The sequence below is a fragment of the Phyllobates terribilis genome, unplaced genomic scaffold, assembly GCF_046119375.1.
Source record: "Phyllobates terribilis strain yellow unplaced genomic scaffold, ASM4611937v1 Scaffold_10__3_contigs__length_209671492, whole genome shotgun sequence".
Lineage (NCBI taxonomy): Eukaryota > Metazoa > Chordata > Amphibia > Anura > Dendrobatidae > Phyllobates > Phyllobates terribilis.
This window is the reverse complement of record NW_027362770.1, coordinates 159,202,563-159,229,663: the sequence shown is the minus strand read 5'-3', so window position 1 is coordinate 159,229,663 and position 27,101 is coordinate 159,202,563. Positions and strand designations below refer to the sequence as shown.

Sequence of the window (27,101 nt, the reverse complement as noted above, 5' to 3'; positions counted from 1 at the left end):
ACCACAATATATTACCACCACACTAATCATTGTCAAAAACACTCTACATATACTAATATTACCCCCATACAGTGACCATCTAGCAATATATACGTTATACACAGGCGTTCTGTAGATAGTATAATTGTATATAATACAGGTAAATCTAGTAACTCGTCAGTGATGTCTCTCATTAAAGTTATCAATTTTTCTCTTTTATTCTCCACTCGGGGCAGACCGCTATGACTTCTTCTGGCCACAACTAATCTCTGCACAACATAACACACAGATATCTATGACTGATCGCATCCTCCCAACTTTTTCCCGTCTCTTCTACATGAGCTATATAATGTCATTGTATCCCTCCACCACCTGGTGTTCTACACAGTAAAACCCATCTTTGTGGCCCCACACATTAATAATGTCCCTCCATGTAGCCCCAAACATTAATAATGTCTCCTCATGTAGCCCCACTCATTAATAATATCTCCCCATGCAGCCCCACACATTAATAATGTCTCCCTTTATAGCCCCACACATTAATGTCTCCCTTTATAGCCCCACACATTATTAATCTCTCTGTTTATAGCCGCACACATTAATAATCTCTCCACATGTAACCCCACACATTAATAATGTCTCCACATGTAACCACACACATTAATTATGTTTCTCCATGTAGCCCCACACATTAATTATGTCTCCCCATGTAGCCCCACACATTAATAATGTCTCCCCATGTAGCCTCACACATTAATAATGTTTCCCTTTATAGCCCCACACATTAATAATGTTTCCCTTTATAGCCCCACACATTAATAATGTCTCCCCATGTAGCCTCACACATTAATAATGTCTCCCCATGTAGCCCCACACAGTAATAATGTCTCCCCAAGTAGCCTCACACATTAATAATGTTTCCCTTTATAGCCCCACACATTAATAATGTCTCCCCATGTAGCCCCACACAGTAATAATTTCTTCACATGTAGCCCCACACATTAATTATGTCTCCCCATGTAGCCCCACACATTAATTATGTCTCCCCATGTAGCCCCACACAGTAATAATGTCTCCCCATGTAGCCTCACACATTAATAATGTCTCCACATGTAGCCTCACACATTAATAATGTTTCCCTTTATAGCCCCACACATTAATAATGTCTCCCCATGTAGCCCCACACATTAATAATGTCTCCCCATGTAGCCCCACACAGTATTAATGTCTCCCCATGTAGCCCCACACATTAATAATGTTTCCCTTTATAGCCCCACACATTAATAATGTCTCCCCATGTAGCCTCACACATTAATAATGTTTCCCTTTATAGCCCCACACATTAATAATATCTCCCCATGTAGCCCCACACATTAATGTTTCCCTTTATAGCCCCACACATTAATAATGTCTCCCCATGTAGCCCCACACATTAATAATGTCTCCCCATGTAGCCCAACACAGTAATAATGTCTCCCCATGTAGCCTCACACATTAATAATGTTTCCCTTTATAGCCCCACACATTAATAATGTCTCCCCTTGTAGCCCCACACATTAATAATGTCTCCACATGTAGCCTCACACAATAATAATGTTTCCCTTTATAGCCCCACACATTAATAATGTCTCCCCATGTAGCCCCACACATTAATAATGTCTCCCCATGTAGCCCCACACAGTAATAATGTCTCCCTATGTAGCCCCACACATTAATAATGTTTCCCTTTATAGCCCCAGACATTAATAATGTCTCCCCATGTAGCCCCACACATTAATAATGTTTCCCTTTATAGCCCCACACATTAATAATGTCTCCCCATGTTGCCCCACACATTAATAATGTCTCCCCATGTAGCCTCACACATTGATAATGTTTCCCTTTATAGCCCCACACATTAATAATGTCTCCCCATGTAGCCCCACACATTAATGTTTCCCTTTATAGCCCCACACATTAATAATGTCTCCCCATGTAGCCCCACACATTAATAATGTCTCCCCATGTAGCCCCACACAGTAATAATGTCTCCCCATGTAGCCTCACACATTAATAATGTTTCCCTTTATAGCCCCACACATTAATAATGTCTCCCCTTGTAGCCCCACACATTAATAATGTCTCCCCATGTAGCTCCACACAGTAATAATGTCTCCCTATGTAGCCCCACGCATTAATAATGTTTCCCTTTATAGCCCCACACATTAATAATGTCTCCCCATGTGGCCCCACACATTAATAATGTTTCCCTTTATAGCCCCACACATTAATGATGTCTCCCCATGTAGCCCCACACATTAATAATGTCTCCCCATGTAGCCTCACACATTAATAATGTTTCCCTTTATAGCCCCACATATTAATAATGTCTCCCCATGTAGTCCCACACATTAATAATGTTTCCCTTTATAGCCCCACACATTAATAATGTCTCCCCATGTAGCCCCACACATTAATAATGTCTCCTCATGTAGCCCCACACAGTAATAATGTCTCCCCATGTAGCCCCACACAGTAATAATGTCTCCCCATGTAGCCTCACACATTAATAATGTTTCCCTTTATAGCCCCACACATTAATAATGTCTCCCCATGTAGCCTCACACATTAATAATGTTTCCCTTTATAGCCCCACACATTTACAATGTCTCCCCATGTAGCCCCACACAGAAATAATGTCTCCACATGTAGCCTCACACATTAATAATGTTTCCCTTTATAGACCGACACAGTAATAATGTCTCCACATGTAGCCCCACACATTAATTATGTCTCCCCATGTAGCCCCACACATTAATTATGTCTCCCCATGTAGCCCCACACAGTAATAATGTCTCCCCATGTAGCCTCACATATTAATAATGTCTCCACATGTAGCCTCACACATTAATAATGTTCCCCTTTATAGCCCCACACATTATGTCTCCCCATGTGGCCCCACACAGTAATAATGTCTCCCCATGTAGCCTCACACATTAATAATGTTTCCCTTTATAGCCCCACACATTAATAATGTCTCCCCTTGTAGCCCCACACATTAATAATGTCTCCCCATGTAGCTCCACACAGTAATAATGTCTCCCTATGTAGCCCCACGCATTAATAATGTTTCCCTTTATAGCCCCACACATTAATAATGTCTCCCCATGTGGCCCCACACATTAATAATGTTTCCCTTTATAGCCCCACACATTAATGATGTCTCCCCATGTAGCCCCACACATTAATAATGTCTCCCCATGTAGCCTCACACATTAATAATGTTTCCCTTTATAGCCCCACATATTAATAATGTCTCCCCATGTAGTCCCACACATTAATAATGTTTCCCTTTATAGCCCCACACATTAATAATGTCTCCCCATGTAGCCCCACACATTAATAATGTCTCCTCATGTAGCCCCACACAGTAATAATGTCTCCCCATGTAGCCCCACACAGTAATAATGTCTCCCCATGTAGCCTCACACATTAATAATGTTTCCCTTTATAGCCCCACACATTAATAATGTCTCCCCATGTAGCCTCACACATTAATAATGTTTCCCTTTATAGCCCCACACATTTACAATGTCTCCCCATGTAGCCCCACACAGAAATAATGTCTCCACATGTAGCCTCACACATTAATAATGTTTCCCTTTATAGACCGACACAGTAATAATGTCTCCACATGTAGCCCCACACATTAATTATGTCTCCCCATGTAGCCCCACACATTAATTATGTCTCCCCATGTAGCCCCACACAGTAATAATGTCTCCCCATGTAGCCTCACATATTAATAATGTCTCCACATGTAGCCTCACACATTAATAATGTTCCCCTTTATAGCCCCACACATTATGTCTCCCCATGTGGCCCCACACAGTAATAATGTCTCCCCATGTAGCCTCACACATTAATAATGTTTCCCTTTATAGCCCCACACATTAATAATGTCTCCCCATGTAGCCCCACACATTAATGTTTCCCTTTATAGCCCCACACATTAATAATGTCTCCCCATGTAGCCCCACACATTAATAATGTCTCCCCATGTAGCCCAACACAGTAATAATGTCTCCCCATGTAGCCTCACACATTAATAATGTTTCCCTTTATAGCCCCACACATTAATAATGTTTCCCTTTATAGCCCCACACAGTAATAATGTCTCCCCATGTAGCCTCACATATTAATAATGTCTCCACATGTAGCCTCACACATTAATAATGTTCCCCTTTATAGCCCCACACATTATGTCTCCCCATGTGGCCCCACACAGTAATAATGTCTCCCCATGTAGCCTCACACATTAATAATGTTTCCCTTTATAGCCCCACACATTAATAATGTCTCCCCATGTAGCCCCACACATTAATAATGTCTCCCCATGTAGCCCCACACAGCAATAATGTCTCCCCATGTAGCCCCACACATTAATAATGTCTCCCCATGTTGCCCCACACAGTAATAATGTTTCCCTTTATAGCCCCACACATTAATAATGTCTCCCCATGTAGCCCCACACATTAATAATGTCTCCCTATATAGCCCCACACATTAATAATGTTTCCCTTTATAGCCCCACACATTAATAATGTCTCCCCATGTAGTGCCACACATTAATAATGTTTCCCTTTATAGCCCCACACATTAATAATGTCTCCCCATGTAGCCCCACACATTAATGTCTCCCTATGTAGCCTCACACATTAATAATGTTTCCCTTTATAGCCCCACACATTAATAATGTCTCCCCATGTAGCCCCACACATTAATAATGTTTCCCTTTATATCCCCACACATTAATAATGTCTCCCCATGTAGCCCCACACATTAATAATGTCTCCCCATGTAGCCCCACACAGTAATAATGTCTCCCCATGTAGCCTCACACATTAATACTGTTTCCCTTTATAGCCCCACACATTAATAATGTCTCCCCATGTAGCCCCACACATTAATAATGTTTCCCTTTAATAGCCCCACACATTAATAATGTCTCGCCATGTAGCCCCACACATTAATAATGTTTCCCTTTAATAGCCCCACACATTAATAATGTCTCCCCATGTAGCCCCACACATTAATAATGTCTCCCCATGTAGCCCCACACAGTAATAATGTCTCCACATGTAGCCCCACACATTAATAATGTTTCCCTTTATAGCCCCACACAGTAATAATGTCTCCACATGTAGCCCCACACATTAATTATGTCTCCCCATGTAGCCCCACACATTAATTATGTCTCCCCATGTAGCCCCACACAGTAATAATGTCTCCCCATGTAGCCTCACACATTAATAATGTCTCCACATGTAGCCTCACACATTAATAATGTTCCCCTTTATAGCCCCACACATTATGTCTCCCCATGTAGCCCCCCGCAGTAATAATGTCTCCCCATGTAGCCTCACACATTAGTAATGTTTCCCTTTATAGCCCCACACATTAATAATGTCTCCCCATGTAGCCCCACACATTAATAATGTTTCCCTTTATAGCCCCACACATTAATAATGTCTCCCCATGTAGCCCCACACATTAATAATGTCTCCCCATGTAGCCCCACACAGTAATAATGTCTCCCCATGTAGGCCCACACATTAATAATGTCTCCCCATGTAGCCCCACACAGTAATAATGTTTCCCTTTATAGCCCCACACATTAATAATGTCTCCCCATGTAGCCCCACACATTAATAATGTTTCCCTTTATAGCCCCACACATTAATAATGTCTCCCCTTGTAGCCTCACACATTAATAATGTTTCCCTTTATAGCCCCACACATTAATAATGTCTCCCCATGTAGCCCCACACATTAATGTTTCCCTTTATAGCCCCACACATTAATAATGTCTCCCCATGTAGCCCCACAAATTAATAATGTCTCGCCATGTAGCCCCACACAGTAATAATGTCTCCCCATGTAGCCTCACACATTAATAATGTTTCCCTTTATAGCCCCACACATTAATAATGTCTCCCCATGTAGTCCCACACATTAATAATGTTTCCCTTTATAGCCCCACACATTAATAATGTCTCCCCATGTAGCCCCACACATTAATAATGTCTCCCCATGTAGCCCCACACAGTAATATTGTCTCCCCATGTAGCCCCACACAGTAATAATGTCTCCCCATGTAGCCTCACACATAAATAATGTTTCCTTTATAGCCCCACACATTAATAATGTCTCCCCATGTAGCCCAAAACATTAATAATGTTTCCCTTTATAGCCCCACACATTTATAATGTCTCCCCATGTAGCCCCACACATTAATAATGTCTCCACATGTAGCCTCACACATTAATAATGTTTCCCTTTATAGCCCCACACAGTAATAATGTCTCCACATGTAGCCCCACACATTAATTATGTCTCCCCATGTAGCCCCACACATTAATTATGTCTCCCCATGTAGCCCCACACAGTAATAATGTCTCCCCATGTAGCCTCACATATTAATAATGTTTCCACATGTAGACTCACACATTAATAATGTTCCCCTTTATAGCCCCACACATTATGTCTCCCCATGTGGCCCCACACAGTAATAATGTCTCCCCATGTAGCCTCACACGTTAATAATGTTTCCCTTTATAGCACCACACATTAATAATGTCTCCCCATGTAGCCCCACACATTAATAATGTCTCCCCATGTAGCCCCACACAGTAATAATGTCTCCCCATGTAGCCCCACACATTAATAATGTCTCCACATGTAGCCTCACACATTAATAATGTTTCCCTTTATAGCCCCACACATTAATAATGTCTCCCCATGTAGCCCCACACATTAATAATGTCTCCCCATGTAGCCCCACACAGTATTAATGTCTCCCCAGGTAGCCCCACACATTAATAATGTTTCCCTTTATAGCCCCACACATTAATAATGTCTCCCCATGTAGCCTCACACATTAATAATGTTTCCCTTTATAGCCCCACACATTAATAATATCTCCCCATGTAGCCCCACACATTAATAATGTTTCCCTTTATAGCCCCACACATTAATAATGTCTCCCCATGTAGCCTCACACATTAATAATGTCTCCCCATGTAGCCCCACACAGTAATAATGTCTCCCCATGTAGCCTCACACATTAATAATGTTTCCCTTTATAGCCCCACACAGTAATAATGTCTCCAAATGTAGCCCCACACAGTAATAATGTCTCCCCATGTAGCCTCACACATTAATAATGTCTCCACATGTAGCCCCACACATTAATAATGTTTCCCTTTATAGCCCCACACATTAATTATGTCTCCCCATGTAGCCCCACACAGTAATAATGTCTCCCCATGTAGCCTCACACATTAATAATGTCTCCACATGTAGCCTCACACAATAATAATGTTTCCCTTTATAGTCCCACACATTAATAATGTCTCCCCATGTAGCCCCACACATTAATAATGTCTCCCCATGTAGCCCCACACAGTAATAATGTCTCCCTATGAAGCCCCACACATTAATAATGTTTCCCTTTATAGCCCCAGACATTAATAATGTCTCCCCATGTAGCCCCACACATTAATAATGTTTCCCTTTATAGCCCCACACATTAATAATGTCTTCCCATGTAGCCCCACACATTAATAATGTCTCCCCATGTAGCCTCACACATTAATAATGTTTCCCTTTATAGCCCCACACATTAATAATGTCTCCCCATGTAGCCCCACACATTAATGTTTCCCTTTATAGCCCCACACATTAATAATGTCTCCCCATGTAGCCCCACACATTAATAATGTCTCCCCATGTAGCCCCACACAGTAATAATGTCTCCCCATGTAGCCTCACACATTAATAATGTTTCCCTTTATAGCCCCACACATTAATAATGTCTCCCCTTGTAGCCCCACACATTAATAATGTCTCCCCATGTAGCTCCACACAGTAATAATGTCTCCCTATGTAGCCCCACACATTAATAATGTTTCCCTTTATAGCCCCACACATTAATAATGTCTCCCCATGTAGCCCCACACATTAATAATGTTTCCCTTTATAGCCCCACACATTAATAATGTCTCCCCATGTAGCCCCACACATTAATAATGTCTCCCCATGTAGCCTCACACATTAACATTGTTTCCCTTTATAGCCCCACATATTAATAATGTCTCCCCATGTAGTCCCACACATTAATAATGTTTCCCTTTATAGCCCCACACATTAATAATGTCTCCCCATGTAGCCCCACAAATTAATAATGTCTCCTCATGTAGCCCCACACAGTAATAATGTCTCCCCATGTAGCCCCACACAGTAATAATGTCTCCCCATGTAGCCTCACACATTAATAATGTTTCCCTTTATAGCCCCACACATTAATAATGTCTCCCCATGTAGCCCCACACATTAATAATGTTTCCCTTTATAGCCCCACACATTTATAATGTCTCCCCATGTAGCCCCACACAGCAAAAATGTCTCCACATGTAGCCTCACACATTAATAATGTTTCCCTTTATAGCCCGACACAGTAATAATGTCTCCACATGTAGCCCCACACATTAATTATGTCTCCCCATGTAGCCCCACACATTAATTATGTCTCCCCATGTAGCCCCACACAGTAATAATGTCTCCCCATGTAGCCTCACATATTAATAATGTCTCCACATGTAGCCTCACACATTAATAATGTTCCCCTTTATAGCCCCACACATTATGTCTCCCCATGTGGCCCCACACAGTAATAATGTCTCTCCATGTAGCCTCACACATTAATAATGTTTCCCTTTATAGCCCCACACATTAATAATGTCTCCCCATGGAGCCCCACACATTAATGTTTCCCTTTATAGCCCCACACATTAATAATGTCTCCCCATGTAGCCCCACACATTAATAATGTCTCCCCATGTAGCCCAACACAGTAATAATGTCTCCCCATGTAGCCTCACACATTAATAATGTTTCCCTTTATAGCCCCACACATTAATAATGTCTCCCCTTGTAGCCCAACACAATAATAATGTCTCCCCATGTAGCCCCACACAGTAATAATGTCTCCCTATGTAGCCCCACACATTAATAATGTTTCCCTTTATAGCCCCACACATTAATAATGTCTCCCCATGTAGCCCCACACATTAATAATGTTTCCCTTTATAGCCCCACACATTAATAATGTCTCCCCATGTAGCCCCACACATTAATAATGTCTCCCCATGTAGCCTCACACATTAATAATGTTTCCCTTTATAGCCCCACACATTAATAATGTCTCCCCATGTAGTCCCACACATTAATAATGTTTCCCTTTATAGCCCCACACATTAATAATGTCTCCCCATGTAGCCCCACACATTAATAATGTCTCCCCATGTAGCCTCACACAGTAATAATGTCTCCCCATGTAGCCCCACACAGTAATAATGTCTCCCCATGTAGACTCACACATAAATAATGTTTCCCTTTATAGCCCCACACATTAATAATGTCTCCCCATGTAGCCCCACACATTAATAATGTTTCCCTTTATAGCCCCACACATTTATAATGTCTCCCCATGTAGCCCCACACAGTAATAATGTCTCCACATGTAGCCTCACACATTAATAATGTTTCCCTTTATAGCCCCACACAGTAATAATGTCTCCACATATAGCCCCACACATTATGTCTCCCCATGTAGCCCCACACATTAATTATGTCTCCCCATGTAGCCCCACACAGTAATAATGTCTCCCCATGTAGCCTCACATATTAATAATGTCTCCACATGTAGCCTCACACATTAATAATGTTCCCCTTTATAGCCCCACACATTATGTCTCCCCATGTGGCCCCACACAGTAATAATGTCTCCCCATGTAGCCTCACACATTAATAATGTTTCCCTTTATAGCCCCACACATTAATAATGTCTCCCCATGTAGCCCCACACATTAATAATGTCTCCCCATGTAGCCCCACACAGTAATAATGTCTCCCCATGTAGCCCCACACATTAATAATGTCTCCCCATGTAGCCCCACACAGTAATAATGTTTCCCTTTATAGCCCCACACATTAATAATGTCTCCCCATGTAGCCCCACACATTAATAATGTCTCCCCATGTAGCCCCACACAGTAATAATGTCTCCCTATGTAGCCCCACACATTAATAATGTTTCCCTTTATAGCCCCACACATTAATAATGTCTCCCCATGTAGCCCCACACATTAATAATGTCTCCCCATGTAGCCCCACACAGTAATAATGTCTCCCCATGTAGCCTCACACATTAATAATGTTTCCCTTTATAGACCCACACATTAATAATGTCTCCCCATGTAGTCCCACACATTAATAATGTTTCCCTTTATAGCCCCACACATTAATAATGTTTCCCTTTATAGCCCCACACATTAATAATGTCTCCAAATGTAGCCCCACACATTAATAATGTCTCCCCATGTAGCCCCACACAGTAATAATGTCTCCCCATGTAGCCTCACACATTAATACTGTTTCCCTTTATAGCCCCACACATTAATAATGTCTCCCCATGTAGCCCCACACATTAATAATGTTTCCCTTTAATAGCCCCACACATTAATAATGTCTCCCCATGTAGCCCCACACATTAATAATGTTTCCATTTAATAGCCCCACACATTAATAATGTCTCCCCATGTAGCCCCACACATTAATAATGTCTCCCCATGTAGCCCCACACAGTAATAATGTCTCCACATGTAGCCCCACACATTAATAATGTTTCCCTTTATAGCCCCACACAGTAATAATGTCTCCACATGTAGCCCCACACATTAATTATGTCTCCCCATGTAGCCCCACACATTAATTATGTCTCCCCATGTAGCCCCACACAGTAATAATGTCTCCCCATGTAGCCTCACACATTAATAATGTCTCCACATGTAGCCTCACACATTAATAATGTTCCCCTTTATAGCCCCACACATTATGTCTCCCCATGTAGCCCCCCGCAGTAATAATGTCTCCCCATGTAGCCTCACACATTAATAATGTTTCCCTTTATAGCCCCACACATTAATAATGTCTCCCCATGTAGCCCCACACATTAATAATGTCTCCCCATGTAGCCCCACACAGTAATAATGTCTCCCTATGTAGCCCGACACATTAATAATGTTTCCCTTTATAGCCCCAGACATTAATAATGTCTCCTCATGTAGCCCCACACATTAATAATGTTTCCCTTTATAGCCCCACACATAAATAATGTCTCCCCATGTAGCCCCACACATTAATAATGTCTCCCCATGTAGCCTCACACATTAATAATGTTTCCCTTTATAGCCCCACCCATTAATAATGTCTCCCCATGTAGCCCCACACATTAATGTTTCCCTTTATAGCCCCACACATTAATAATGTCTCCCCATGTAGCCCCACACATTAATAATGTCTCCCCATGTAGCCCCACACAGTAATAATGTATCCCCATGTAGCCTCACACATTAATAATGTTTCCCTTTATAGCCCACACATTAATAATGTCTCCCCTTGTAGCCCCACACATTAATAATGTCTCCCCATGTAGCCCCACACAGTAATAATGTCTCCCTATGTAGCCCCATACATTAATAATGTTTCCCTTTATAGCCCCACACATTAATAATGTCTCCCCATGTAGCCCCACACATTAATAATGTTTCCCTTTATAGCCCTACACATTAATAATGTCTCCCCATGTAGCCCCACACATTAATAATGTCTCCCCATGTAGCCTCACACATTAATAATGTTTCCCTTTATAGCCCCACACATTATGTCTCCCCATGTAGCCCCACACAGTAATAATGTCTCCCCATGTATCCTCACACATTAATAATGTTTCCCTTTATAGCCCCACACATTAATAATGTCTCCCCATGTAGCCCCACACATTAATAATGTCTTCCCATGTAGCCCCACACAGTAATAATGTCTCCCCATGTAGGCCCACACATTAATAATGTCTCCCCATGTAGCCCCACACAGTAATAATGTTTCCCTTTATAGCCCCACACATTAATAATGTCTCCCCATGTAGCCCCACACATTAATAATGTTTCCCTTTATAGCCCCACACATTAATAATGTCTCCCCATGTAGCCTCACACATTAATAATGTTTCCCTTTATAGCCCCACACATTAATAATGTCTCCCCATGTAGCCCCACACATTAATGTTTCCCTTTATAGCCCTACACATTAATAATGTCTCCCCATGTAGCCCCACACATTAATAATGTTTCCCTTTATAGACCCACACATTAATAATGTCTTCCCATGTAGTCCCACACATTAATAATGTTTCCCTTTATAGCCCCACACATTAATAATGTCTCCCCATGTAGCCCCACACATTAATAATGTCTCCCCATGTAGCCCCACACAGTAATAATGTCTCCCCATGTAGCCCCACACAGTAATAATGTCTCCCCATGTAGCCTCACACATAAATAATGTTTCCCTTTATAGCCCCACACGTTAATAATGTCTCCCCATGTAGCCCAAAACATTAATAATGTTTCCCTTTATAGCCCCACACATTTATAATGTCTCCCCATGTAGCCCCACACAGTAATAATGTCTCCACATGTAGCCTCACACATTAATAATGTTTCCCTTTATAGCCCCACACAGTAATAATGTCTCCACATGTAGCCCCACACATTAATTATGTCTCCCCATGTAGCCCCACACATTAATTATGTCTCCCCATGTAGCCCCACACAGTAATAATGTCTCCCCATGTAGCCTCACATATTAATAATGTCTCCACATGTAGACTCACACATTAATAATGTTCCCCTTTATAGCCCCACACATTATGTCTCCCCATGTGGCCCCACACAGTAATAATGTCTCCCCATGTAGCCTCACACGTTAATAATGTTTCCCTTTATAGCATCACACATTAATAATGTCTCCCCATGTAGCCCCACACATTAATAATGTCTCCCCATGTAGCCCCACACAGTAATAATGTCTCCCCATGTAGCCCCACACATTAATAATGTCTCCCCATGTAGCCCCACACAGTAATAATGTTTCCCTTTATAGCCCCACACATTAATAATGTCTCCCCATGTAGCCCCACACATTAATAATGTTTCCCTTTATAGCCCCACACATTAATAATGTCTCCCCATGTAGCCCCACACATTAATAATGTCTTCCCATGTAGCCCCACACAGTAATAATGTCTCCCCATGTAGCCTCACACATTAATAATGTTTCCCTTTATAGCCCCACACATTAATAATGTCTCCCCATGTAGCCCCACACATTAATAATGTCTCCCCATGTAGCCCCACACAGTAATAATGTCTCCTCATGTAGCCCCACACATTAATAATGTCTCCCTATGTAGCCCCACACAGGAATAATGTCTCCCTATGTAGCCCCACACATTAATAATGTTTCCTTTTATAGCCCCAGACATTAATAATGTCTCCCCATGTAGCCCCACACATTAATAATGTTTCCCTTTATAACCCCACACATTAATAATGTCTCCCCATGTAGCCCCACACATTAATAATGTCTCCCCATGTAGCCTCACACATTAATAATGTTTCCCTTTATAGCCCCACACATTAATAATGTCTCCCCTTGTAGCCCAACACATTAATAATGTCTCCCCATGTAGCCCCACACATTAATAATGTCTCCCCATGTAGCCCCACACAGTAATAATGTCTCCCCATGTAGCCTCACACATTAATAATGTTTCCCTTTATAGCCCCACACATTAATAATGTCTCCCCTTGTAGCTCCACACATTAATAATGTCTCCCCATGTAGCCCCACACAGTAATAATGTCTCCCTATGTAGCCCCACACATTAATAATGTTTCCCTTTATAGCACCACACATTAATAATGTCTCCCCATGTAGCCCCACACATTAATAATGTTTCCCTTTATAGCCCCACACATTAATAATGTCTCCCCATGTAGCCCCACACATTAATAATGTCTCCCCATGTAGCCTCACACATTAATAATGTTTCCCTTTATAGCCCCACACATTATGTCTCCCCATGTAGCCCCACACAGTAATAATGTCTCCCCATGTAGCCTCACACATTAATAATGTTTCCCTTTATAGCCCCACACATTAATAATGTCTCCCCATGTAGCCCCACACATTAATAATGTCTCCCCATGTAGCCCCACACAGTAATAATGTCTCCCCATGTAGCCCCACACATTAATAATGTTTCCCTTTATAGCCCCACACATTAATAATGTCTCCCCATGTAGCCCCACACATAATAATGTCTCCCCATGTAGCCTCACACATTAATAATGTTTCCCTTTATAGCCCCACACATTAATAATGTCTCCCCATGTAGCCCCACACATTAATGTTTCCCTTTATAGCCCCACACATTAATAATGTCTCCCCATGTAGCCCCACACATTAATAATGTCTCCCCATGTAGCCCCACACAGTAATAATGTCTCCCCATGTAGCCTCACACATTAATAATGTTTCCCTTTATAGCCCCACACATTAATAATGTCTCCCCTTGTAGCCCCACACATTAATAATGTCTCCACATGTATCCCCACACAGTAATAATGTCTCCCTATGTAGCCCCACACATTAATAATGTTTCCCTTTATAGCCCCACACATTAATAATGTCTCCCCATGTAGCCCCACACATTAATAATGTTTCCCTTTATAGCCCCACACATTAATAATGTCTCCCCATGTAGCCCCACGCATTAATAATGTCTCCCCATGTAGCCTCACACATTAATAATGTTTCCCTTTTTAGCCCCACACATTATGTCTCCCCATGTAGCCCCACACAGTAATAATGTCTCCCCATGTAGCCTCACACATTAATAATGTTTCCCTTTATAGCCCCACACATTAATAATGTCTCCCCATGTAGCCCCACACATTAATAATGTCTCCCCATGTAGCCCCACACAGTAATAATGTCTCCCCATGTAGCCCCACACATTAATAATGTCTCCCCATGTAGCCCCACACAGTAATAATGTTTCCCTTTATAGCCCCACACATTAATAATGTCTCCCCATGTAGCCCCACACATTAATAATGTCTCCCCATGTAGCCTCACACATTAATAATGTTTCCCTTTATAGCCCCACACATTAATAATGTCTCCCCATGTAGCCCCACACATTAATGTTTCCCTTTATAGCCCCACACATTAATAATGTCTCCCCATGTAGCCCCACACATTAATAATGTCTCCCCATGTAGCCCCACACAGTAATAATGTCTCCCCATGTAGCCTCACACATTAATAATGTTTCCCTTTATAGCCCCACACATTAATAATGTCTCCCCTTGTAGCCCCACACATTAATAATGTCTCCCCATGTAGCCCCACACAGTAATAATGTCTCCCTATGTAGCCCCACACATTAATAATGTTTCCCTTTATAGCCCCACACATTAATAATGTCTCCCCATGTAGCCCCACACATTAATAATGTTTCCCTTTATAGCCCCACACATTAATAATGTCTCCCCATGTAGCCCCACACATTAATAATGTCTCCCCATGTAGCCTCACACATTAATAATGTTTCCCTTTATAGCCCCACACATTATGTCTCCCCATGTAGCCCCACACAGTAATAATGTCTCCCCATGTAGCCTCACACATTAATAATGTTTCCCTTTATAGCCCGACACATTAATAATGTCTCCCCATGTAGCCCCACACATTAATAATGTCTCCCCATGTAGCCCCACACAGTAATAATGTCTCCCCATGTAGCCCCACACATTAATAATGTCTCCCCATGTAGCCCACACAGTAATAATGTTTCCCTTTATAGCCCCACACTTTAATAATGTCTCCCCATGTAGCCCCACACATTAATAATGTTTCCCTTTATAGCCCCACACATTAATTATGTCTCCCCATATAGCCCCACACATTAATAATGTCTCCCCATGTAGCCCCACACAGTAATAATGTCTCCCCATGTAGCCTCACACATTAATAATGTTTCCCTTTATAGCCCCACACATTAATAATGTCTCCCCATGTAGCCCCACACAGTAATAATGTCTCCCCATGTAGCCCCACACATTAATAATGTTTCCCTTTATAGCCCCACACATTAATAATGTCTCCCCATGTAGCCCCACACATTAATAATGTCTCCCCATGTAGCCCCACACAGTAATAATGTCTCCCCATGTAGCCTCACACATTAATAATGTGTAACATACCTGGCGGCGTCCTTGCATAGTGGTCCATCTCCCACTGTGCAAGAGCGCGCACTTGATCTCCTGTCCAGAATGTCTCTCTGGCTTCCCTCCATGCTGTCTGTGTCTGTTTCTGCTGCTTAAGGGCGGCGCCCGATCACTTCCTGCTTTTTGTACCTGCTGTGGGTCACACCCCTTGTGCGTCCTCAGCCTATTGCTGTCTGTCACCTGGTTTATAGCTCAGCTGCTCCAATCATTCCCTGCCTGAGCATAGTGTTTCATTCAGTGTGTGCTTGCACTCTGAAGGTGCCAGGTCCCGTTCTGTGTTCTCTTGTCTGCCTATCCTGGAGGCTGTATTTCCAGGCCTGTCTGAACACGCTCCTAGCGTGTTCCTCCCGCCTTCTAGGGGCCGATTACCTAGACCCGCTCCTGTATCTTGTCTGTCCTGTCTGAACACGCTCCTAGCCTGTTCCTCCCGCCTTCTAGGGGCCGATTACCTAGACCCGCTCCTGCATCTTGTCTGTCCTGTCTGAACACGCTCCTTGCCTGTTCGTCCCGCCTCTCTGGGGGCAGTATTCCCAGACCCGCTCCTGTATCCCGCTGCAGTGTCGGTCTCCTCCGTACACTCAGTTCCAGTCTGAACTCTCTCCTATCCTTTACCTGTTTTGCCTCTATGTCCGTTCCCTTCCTTTTTCTGCAGAGTCTGAACTCGTACCTAACTCCTGCTTGTTGTCTCTGTACGCCCATTTGTGAGTTTGTGGTCCACTCGCTACTTCACTGCAAGTACCCTGTGGGTATCTGGCTCTGCCTTTCTCTTCCTGTCTGTTCCATGTGAACAGAGCCCTGTCCCCCCTGCTCCGACTCCTTTGCTCACCGCTCCGGCGGTTCTAGCCTGCTCTGGCTCCTTTGCTCACCGCTCCGGCGGTTCTAGCCTGCTCTGACTCCTTTGCTCACCGCTCTGGCGGTTCTAGCCTGCTCTGACTCCTTTGCTCACCGCTCCGGCGGTTCTAGCCTGCTCTGACTCCTTTTGCTCGCTGCTCCGGCAGCCTTGCTCCGCTCTGACCCTTTTGCTCACTGCTCCGGCAGCCTTGCTCCGCTCTGACCCTTTTGCTCACTGCTCCGGCAGTCTCGATCCGCTCTTATCCTTTTGCTCACTGCTCCGGCAGTCTTGCTCCACTCTTGCTCACCGCTCCAGGCGGCCTCGTCCTGCTTTACTCTTGCTCACTGCTCCGGCAGTCTCGCTCAGCTCTGACCCTTTGCTCACCGCTCCTGGCGGCCTTGTCCTGCTCTACTCTTGCTCACCGCTCCAGGCGGCCTCGTCCTGCCCTGCTCTCGCTCACCTCTCTGGGCGGCCTCACTCTGCTGTGTTTGTCCGCCACATCTGTGGTTCTGTTCCTGAGTCCCAGTGTGTACTAGGTCCTATCCCGCCAGTGTCCCTACCTGCTAGTGCCTACCTGTCTGCACTCTAGCTGTGCTTGCCTGTACCCCTCTGCCTGTATTGTTCCTGAGTCCCAGTGTGTACTGGGTCCTATCCCGCCTGTGTTCCTACCTGCTAGTGCCTCCCTGTCTGCACTCTAGCTGTGCTTGCCTGTACCCCCCTGCCTGCATACCCGCCTGCCTGCATCCCAGTTGAGCCTGCCTATACCCACCAGTCTGTGTGCCAGCCTACCAGTCTGTTCCTGTATTCCCCTGTGTGGGTCAACAGCCGTGTCCGGGGTCTGTCCTGGAGTAGCACCTGGTCCCTCTGCTCGGTTCCTCCTTGGTGCACTGGCGTCGTATGCCGTCGTGCGACCCTGGTCGGATCGGGTGAATACCTAGTTACGCCCCTCCAGGCATTCACTCTCTGGCACGGTCCAGTGGAATCACTACAATCACACGCACACGCCGCTCAGCCCGGGCGTGTGCATTACAGCATGCTCAGGCCATGGTTCCCGTTGAGCCCCACGGCCTTCGCTCTCTGAGAAGTTTTCCAGCGAATACATGCATTAAAATAAATAAATAATTTTTTTTTTTTCTTAGCTGAGTTCCAGGCGAATTTCGCACCCGTCCAGATGGATCTATCTGCTCTCGTTCCTGCGGATCCGCTACGTTACTATGGGGATCCAAGACAAAGTCGTGCATTTGTGGAGCAGTGCATGGTACACTTCAAGTTCTACCCTCTATGTTTTCCCACCGATCGGGTTAAGGTGGCATTCATTATGTCTTACCTAGCGGGTGATGCCTTGGAATGGATCAACCCCCTATATGAAACACAGGATCCGATCCTCCTGGACCTAATGGCCTTCCTGGTGGCCTTTCTAATGGTCTTCGATGATCCTAACCCGGAGGCTCCTGCTGAAGCTTCACTTCCCAATATCCCGGAGCAGCCCCGATGGGTAATGTGTGTGGGTAGCGCAATAGTCCTCCAGCCCAATGAGACTACTGCCCACCCAGAATCCTCACAGGGCGACTACGCTTTCCGGAATACTTCTCCCAACCTCAAGAGGCAGTCCAGACGTGCTAGACGTAGAGGCAAGCCGTCACGCCAGGGTCTGTCCTCCCTAAGACCTCCTGACCCCAACCTTGAAGTCCCTACTGAAGCTTCATCTCCCTGTATCCCGGAGAAGCCCCAACGGGTAATGTGCGTGGGTAGTGCACCAGTTCTCCTGCCCGAAGAGACTTCTGCCCATCCAGACTCCACACAGGAGAACTTCCTGCACTCGGCATCAGATGCTTCACCCACTTTAACCGGTGTGCATGTCCAAGGATGCTCCAAAGTGGTAGTTACCCCCGAGTCTCTACACCCCTCCGACCAGGCGGAGGACCTCCAGTTGTCTCCAGAACCCTTCGGGGTGCTACCTGGTAGCGAAAGGACAGAGACTCTCCTATACTCTGTACCTGATACCTCGCTCGCTTCGTCCAGTGAGTCCAACCTAGTGTACTCCGAAGCAGAGGTTACTCCCGAGTCTCTACACCCCTCCGACCAGGCGGAGGACCTCCAGTTGTCTCCAGAACCCTTCGGGGTGCTACCTGGTAGCGAAAGGACAGAGACTCTCCTATACTCTGTACCTGATACCTCGCTCGCTTCGTCCAGTGAGTCCAACCTAGTGTACTCCGAAGCAGAGGTTACTCCCGAGTCTCTACACCTCTCCGACCAGGCGGAGGACCTCCAGTTGTCTCCAGAACCCTTCGGGGTGCCACCTGGTGGTGAATGGACAGAGACTTTCCTATATCCTGGATCTGATACCTCGCTTGCTTCGTCCAGTGAGTCCGACCTAGTGTACTCTGAAGCAGAGGTTACCCATGAGTCTCTACACCCCTCTGACCAGGCGGAGGACCTCCAGTTGTCTCCAGAACCCTTCGGGGTGCCACCTGGTGGTGAATGGACAGAGACTTTCCTATATCCTGGATCTGATACCTCGCTTGCTTCGTCCAGTGAGTCCGACCTAGTGTACTCTGAAGCAGAGGTTACCCATGAGTCTCTACACCCCTCTGACCAGGCGGAGGACCTCCAGTTGTCTCCAGAACCCTTCGGGGTGCTACCTGGTAGCGAAAGGACAGAGACTCTCCTATACTCTGTACCTGATACCTCGCTCGCTTCGTCCAGTGAGTCCAACCTAGTGTACTCCGAAGCAGAGGTTACTCCCGAGTCTCTACACCTCTCCGACCAGGCGGAGGACCTCCAGTTGTCTCCAGAACCCTTCGGGGTGCCACCTGGTGGTGAATGGACAGAGACTTTCCTATATCCTGGATCTGATACCTCGCTTGCTTCGTCCAGTGAGTCCGACCTAGTGTACTCTGAAGCAGAGGTTACCCATGAGTCTCTACACCCCTCTGACCAGGCGGAGGACCTCCAGTTGTCTCCAGAACCCTTCGGGGTGCCACCTGGTGGTGAATGGACAGAGACTTTCCTATATCCTGGATCTGATACCTCGCTTGCTTCGTCCAGTGAGTCCGACCTAGTGTACTCTGAAGCAGAGGTTACCCATGAGTCTCTACACCCCTCTGACCAGGCGGAGGACCGCCAGTTGTCTCCAGAACCCTTCGGGGTGCCACCTGGTGGTGAATGGACAGAGACTTTCCTATACTCGGTACCCGATACCTCGCCTGCTTCGTCCAGTGAGTCCGACCTATTGTACTCTGAAGCAGAGGTTACCCGTGAGTCTCTACACCCCTCTGCCCAGGCGAAGGACCGCCAGTTGTCTCCAGAACCCTTCGGGGTGCCACCTGGTGGTGAATGGACAGAGACTTTCCTATACTCGGTACCCGATACCTCGCCTGCTTCGTCCAGTGAGTCCGACCCAGTGTACTCTGAAGCAGATGTTTTCTCTGAGCCTCTGCACTCTTCTGACCCGGTGGAGGACCTCCAGTTGTTTCCTGAATCCTCCGGGGTACCACCAGATAACAAAGAGACAGTGACTTTTCCTCATTATGTACCTGATAACCCGTCTATTTCTTCCTGTGAGCTTGACAAGATGTACCTCGAAGCAGAGATTACCCCCAAGTCTCTGTCCCCCTCCAACCCGGTGGAGGACTTCCAGTTGTCTCCAGTACCCTCTGGGGTGCCACCTGAAAATATGTGGAGAGAGACTTCCTTGTGTGCTGTTCCTGGTACTCCACCCGTTTCGTCTGTTGCTAAGGGTGGCTGGATGGGAGGTAGCATCCTAGCTACCCAGAGGAGACCAGTTTTTCCGGTGGACAGTGGAAGTGATCTCTTCGAAGTGAAGAATTGGCCCTCGAATTCCCTGCGGAAGATTCTGGCAGGCCTGAAGAAGAGGGGGCGTAAGGGGGGGGGTACTGTAACATACCTGGCGGCGTCCTTGTATAGTGGTCCATCTCCCACTGTGCAAGAGCGCGCACTTGATCTCCTGTCCAGAATGTCTCTCTGGCTTCCCTCCATGCTGTCTGTGTCTGTTTCTGCTGCTTAAGGGCGGCGCCCGATCACTTCCTGCTTTTTGTACCTGCTGTGGGTCACACCCCTTGTGCGTCCTCAGCCTATTGCTGTCTGTCACCTGGTATATAGCTCAGCTGCTCCAATCATTCCCTGCCTGAGCATAGTGTTTCATTCAGTGTGTGCTTGCACTCTGAAGGTGCCAGGTCCCGTTCTGTGTTCTATTGTCTGCCTATCCTGGAGGCTGTATTTCCAGGCCTGTCTGAACACGCTCCTAGCCTGTTCCTCCCGCCTTCTAGGGGCCGATTACCTAGACCCGCTCCTGTATCTTGTCTGTCCTGTCTGAACACGCTCCTTGCCTGTTCCTCCCGCCTCTCTGGGGGCAGTATTCCCAGACCCGCTCCTGTATCCCGCTGCAGTGTCGGTCTCCTCCGTACACTCAGTTCCAGTCTGAACTCTCTCCTATCCTTTACCTGTTTTGCCTCTATGTCCGTTCCCTTCCTTTTTCTGCAGAGTCTGAACTCGTACCTAACTCCTGCTTGTTGTCTCTGTACTCCCATTTGTGAGTTTGTGGTCCACTCGCTACTTCACTGCAAGTACCCTGTGGGTATCTGGCTCTGCCTTTCTCTTCCTGTCTGTTCCGTGTGAACAGAGCCCTGTCCCCCCTGCTCCGACTCCTTTGCTCACCGCTCCGGCGGTTCTAGCCTGCTCTGGCTCCTTTGCTCACCGCTCCGGCGGTTCTAGCCTGCTCTGACTCCTTTGCTCACCGCTCCGGCGGTTCTAGCCTGCTCTGACTCCTTTGCTCACCGCTCCGGCGGTTCTAGCCTGCTCTGACTCCTTTTGCTCGCTGCTCCGGCAGTCTCGCTCCGCTCTTATCCTTTTGCTCACTGCTCCAGCAGTCTTGCTCCACTCTTGCTCACCACTCCAGGCGGCCTCGTCCTGCTTTACTCTTGCTCACTGCTCCGGCAGTCTCGCTCAGCTCTGACCCTTTGCTCACCGCTCCTGGCGGCCTTGTCCTGCTCTACTCTTGCTCACCGCTCCAGGCGGCCTCGTCCTGCCCTGCTCTCGCTCACCTATCTGGGCGGCCTCACTCTGCTGTGTTTGTCCACCACATCTGTGGTTCTGTTCCTGAGTCCCAGTGTGTACTGGGTCCTATCCCGCCAGTGTCCCTACCTGCTAGTGCCTCCCTGTCTGCACTCTAGCTGTGCTTGCCTGTACCCCTCTGCCTGTATTGTTCCTGAGTCCCAGTGTGTACTGGGTCCTATCCCGCCTGTGTTCCTACCTGCTAGTGCCTCCCTGTCTGCACTCTAGCTGTGCTTGCCTGTACCCCCCTGCCTGCATACCCGCCTGCCTGCATCCCAGTTGAGCCTGCCTATACCCACCAGTCTGTGTGCCAGCCTACCAGTCTGTTCCTGTATTCCCCTGTGTGGGTCAACAGCCGTGTCCGGGGTCTGTCCTGGAGTAGCACCTGGTCCCTCTGCTAGGTTCCTCCTTGGTGCACTGGCGTCGTATGCCGTCGTGCGACCCTGGTCGGATCGGGTGAATACCTAGTTACGCCGCTCCAGGCATTCACTCTCCGGCACTGTCCAGTGGAATCACTACAATCACACGCACACGCCGCTCAGCCCGGGCGTGTGCATTACATAATGTTTCCCTTTATAGCCCCACACATTAATAATGTCTCCCCATGTAGCCCCACACAGTAATAATGTCTCCCCATGTAGCCTCACACATTAATAATGTTTCCCTTTATAGCCACACACAGTAATAATGTCTCCACATGTAGCCCCACACATTAATAATGTCTCCCCATGTAGCCCCACACATTAATAATGTCTCCCCATGTAGCCCCACACAGTAATAATGTCTCCCTATGTAGCCCCACACATTAATAATGTTTCCCTTTATAGCCCCACACATTAATAATGTCTCCCCATGTAGTCCCACACATTAATAATGTTTCCCTTTATAGCCCCACACATTAATAATGTCTCCCCATGTAGCCCCACACATTAATAATGTCTCCCCATGTAGCCTCACACATTAATAATGTTTCCCTTTATAGCCCCACACATTAATAATGTCTCCCCATGTAGCCCCACACATTAATAATGTTTCCCTTTATAGCCCCACACATTAATAATGTCTCCCCATGTAGCCCCACACATTAATAATGTCTCCCCATGTAGCCCCACACAGTAATAATGTCTCCCCATGTAGCCTCACACATTAATAATGTTTCCCTTTATAGCCCCACACAGTAATAATGTCTCCCCATGTAGCCTCACACATTAATAATGTTTCCCTTTATAGCCCCACACAGTAATAATGTCTCCCCATGTAGCCTCACACATTAATAATGTTTCCCTTTATAGCCCCACACAGTAATAATGTCTCCCCATGTAGCCTCACACATTAATAATGTTTCCCTTTATAGCCCCACACATTAATAATGTCTCCCCATGTAGCCCCACACATTAATAATGTTTCCCTTTAATAGCCCCACACATTAATAATGTCTCCCCATGTAGCCCCACACATTAATAATGTTTCCCTTTAATAGCCCCACACATTAATAATGTCTCCCCATGTAGCCCCACACATTAATTATGTCTCCCCATGTAGCACCACACAGTAATAATGTCTCCCCATGTAGCCTCACACATTAATAATGTCTCCCCATGTAGCCTCACACAGTAATAATGTCTCCACATGTAGCCTCACACATTAATAATGTTTCCCTTTATAGCCCCACATATTAATAATGTCTCCCCATGTAGCCCCACACATTAATAATGTTTCCCTTTAATAGCCCCACACATTAATAATGTCTCCCCATGTAGCCCCACACATTAATTATGTCTCCCCATGTAGCCCCACACAGTAATAATGTCTCCCCATGTAGCCTCACACATTAATAATGTCTCCCCATGTAGCCTCACACAGTAATAATGTCTCCCCATGTAGCCTCACACATTAATGTTTCCCTTTATAGCCCCACACAGTAATAATGTCTCCACATGTAGCCCCACACATTAATTATGTCTCCCCATGTAGCCCAACACAGTAATAATGTCTCCCCATGTAGCCTCACACATTAATAATGTCTCCACATGTAGCCTCACACATTAATAATGTCTCCCCTTGTGACCCCACACATTAAAAAAAATTCCATGCCTCTCACCTTTTCTTGCTTTCATGCTAAGCGTCTCTATATTCCATTTCCCTCAGAGCAAGCGGCACAATGGAGTGACCTCATAGTGCCGCCTACGAGGGGACACCGGCGTCCCACCCTGCTTCTTTGGGCCTCCGATGTTCCTTCAGCTTGAATAGGTAATGTCAGGCAGGAGCGGACACAGACAGGAGAGGGCCCCTCATAATGCACAATGCCACCTACTTTGGAGGTGGTAGTGGCCCCCTGACCTCTTGGGCCCCTGTGTGGCTGCACAGGTTGAACCAATAGTAATGTCCGCCCCTGATGCTAATGAAGAAGTCAATGACTCTCTGCTCCGCCATAGTGTTCAACTGGATGTGTCTCCTTGGATGCACTTTCTGTTGGAAATAGTGGTGGCCCGCTACTGTATGAGGCTGGTCATGGTCACACTTCCTGCAGACGGACCACAATCATTTTTTCCCTGGTACTTGGGTATCTGTAAAGGAAATATCCCAGACTACTAGACAACGGCATCTCCCAAATTCTAGCACGTTAACCTTTCGCCTCCCAGATGGTTAGTATGCATTCCAGCACCCCCTGACAGTGATGAGGTTAAGCTGTTACCAGATCCCTCCACATAGAACATGAGACCCCCTCACTGGGGCCCCTTGTCCTTGTAAATTGCACATTCCTTTATAGCCCCTTTTGTTATTTAGCATCTTTCTCTGCAAAACAAAAAATATCATTATTTCTAATCTGATAATGTTTTCTTTCCTTCTTTTCTTTCTTTTTTTTATATTTTTCGCTTCTACATGTCTGTTACTATTATCTGTTACCTTTCTATTTGTCTTTCTTCTCAGATTTATCTATTTTCTAGCACTTATCTAATGCTCCTCTTTTCTATTTTTTTTCTTTCTTTCTTTTTCTTTCCAATTATTTATGTATCTATTTTATATTTATTATCCATCTATCATCTATCATTTATCTATCCATCTATTATCTATCTATTATCTATCTATTAACTATTATCTATCTATCTATCTATTATCTATTATCTATCATCTATCTATTATCTATCTATTATCTATCATTTATCTATCCATCTATTATCTATCTATTATCTATCATCTATCTATTATCTATCTATTATCTATCATCTATTATCTATTTATTATCTATCTATTCTCTATGTATCATCTATAATTTATCTATTATCTATCATCTATCTATTATCTATTATCTATCATCTATCTATTATCTATCATCTATCTATCTATTATCTATCATCTATCTATTATCTATCTATTATCTATCATCTATATATCTACTAACACTTATAAATTGTTCCTTTTCTTTCTTTCTTTCTCTTTCTTTTCTTCCTTTTTTTCTTTCTTTTTCTTTCTCTCTTTCTTTCCTTATCTCACTAAATCTATCTATTATCTATCATCTATTATCTATCATCTATCATCTATCTATTATCTATTATCTATCTATCATCTATTATCTATCTATCATCTATCTATTATCTATCTATCATCTATCTATTATCTATCTATTATCCATCTATTATCTATCATCTATCTATCTATCTATCTATCTATCTATTATCTATCATCTATCTATTATCTATCATCTATCTATTATCTAACTATTATCTATCTATCTATCTATATTCTACCACTTATTAATTTAGCAATTGTTTCTTTCTTTCTTTCTTCCTCCTATTTGCCATTCTACATTAGGGTACATCCATGATGCGGGAGTTTAGTTATACGCAGCACAGTATTCTAATAATGCGGATACAGACATAGCAGAGCTGAATTAGTAATTTGACCGGTTTCCAGTAGTGATAACCATAGCTATAGGGGTTCCTTGTCCAGCAGTCTTAGCATGCATCAAAACAATGTTTTTTAAGATGTCTTGCAAGAAAAGGAGGCTGAGAATTGTAGAAATGGAGAATTTTTATTGCTCTTACCTGAGCTGACGAGGAGAAGGATGGAAATTTGTAGACTGTTCCTCCAACTTGTGCACAACTTCATCCTGACTGTTGCAGCGTTGGTCAGTTCTGCAAGGCTGACGACTGCTGATAGACTTCATATGTAGGAGGTCACTCCCACATCAGCACATGTCATCCAGAGTAGCATATAAGACATATATGCTGTACACAGGAGGGGGACATATATATGCAAGTATGGAAGTTATTGTGTCCTAAAGGGCAAAATGTGCACCAAAATGTATTTACAATGAGACCAAAACAGCTTCTTCTGGTGCCTCCATGACATCAGTGCTGGCTCTGGTGCTCAGCGCACAGGGTGGGGGAGCTGGACTGAGCTCCGAACAATCTCCCGGGGAGAGGGAAGAAATGTTGTGTTCTAAAATAATGATGATGAAGTCAAATGAGACTATTCAGATCATAAATATATTAGCCACTTGTCCTCCTTCGCGTCTAGATGCTTAGGGACAATGACCATGTAAAATTGGTTTGCTTGTTATGAACGTTGGTCCTTCAAATGGTAATGTGGACACTGGCCCTTTAAGCCTTTAAGTCATTGGGCACTTTGCGTAAAACGTGTAGAACTACTCATTACCTCGGTTACCAGCCACCTCTGCAGTCTATCAGACAAGGACAGCAGCACTTACAAGCTTTTTCCAATAGCGCTTGTAAGCGCAGCTCTGAAGCTCGATCCGGCCAGATTCAGTGCCCCGCCGTGCCTCCGATACTGCAAACAAAAGCAGCTTTGCCTCTGCAGTATCGGTGTAACTGGTCTGAACTGTCAATCAATTAGCAACGCACTGCCCCCTAGAAAGCAACATGAAACAACCCCAAAAATTTGTATTAGGTGGATTCGCAATTTTGGTAGACCAGGGCTGGTATTCTAGAGTGTGGCACAGCACAAACTCTATAATT

At 44.9% G+C, this 27,101-nt stretch overlaps 1 protein-coding gene across 1 annotated transcript in view; it reads right to left on the bottom strand.

The window, feature by feature from the left end:
* The window catches only part of LOC141164588 (uncharacterized), a 76,641-nt gene extending 50,151 nt beyond the window's left edge, over positions 1-26,490 (bottom strand). The window contains exon 1 of the mRNA XM_073649998.1: positions 26,169-26,490. Within this exon, the coding sequence (XP_073506099.1) occupies positions 26,169-26,232 (64 nt within the window). The 5' untranslated portion in view covers positions 26,233-26,490. The remainder of the gene's footprint in view (positions 1-26,168) is intronic.
* Positions 26,491-27,101: the final 611 nt, after the last annotated feature.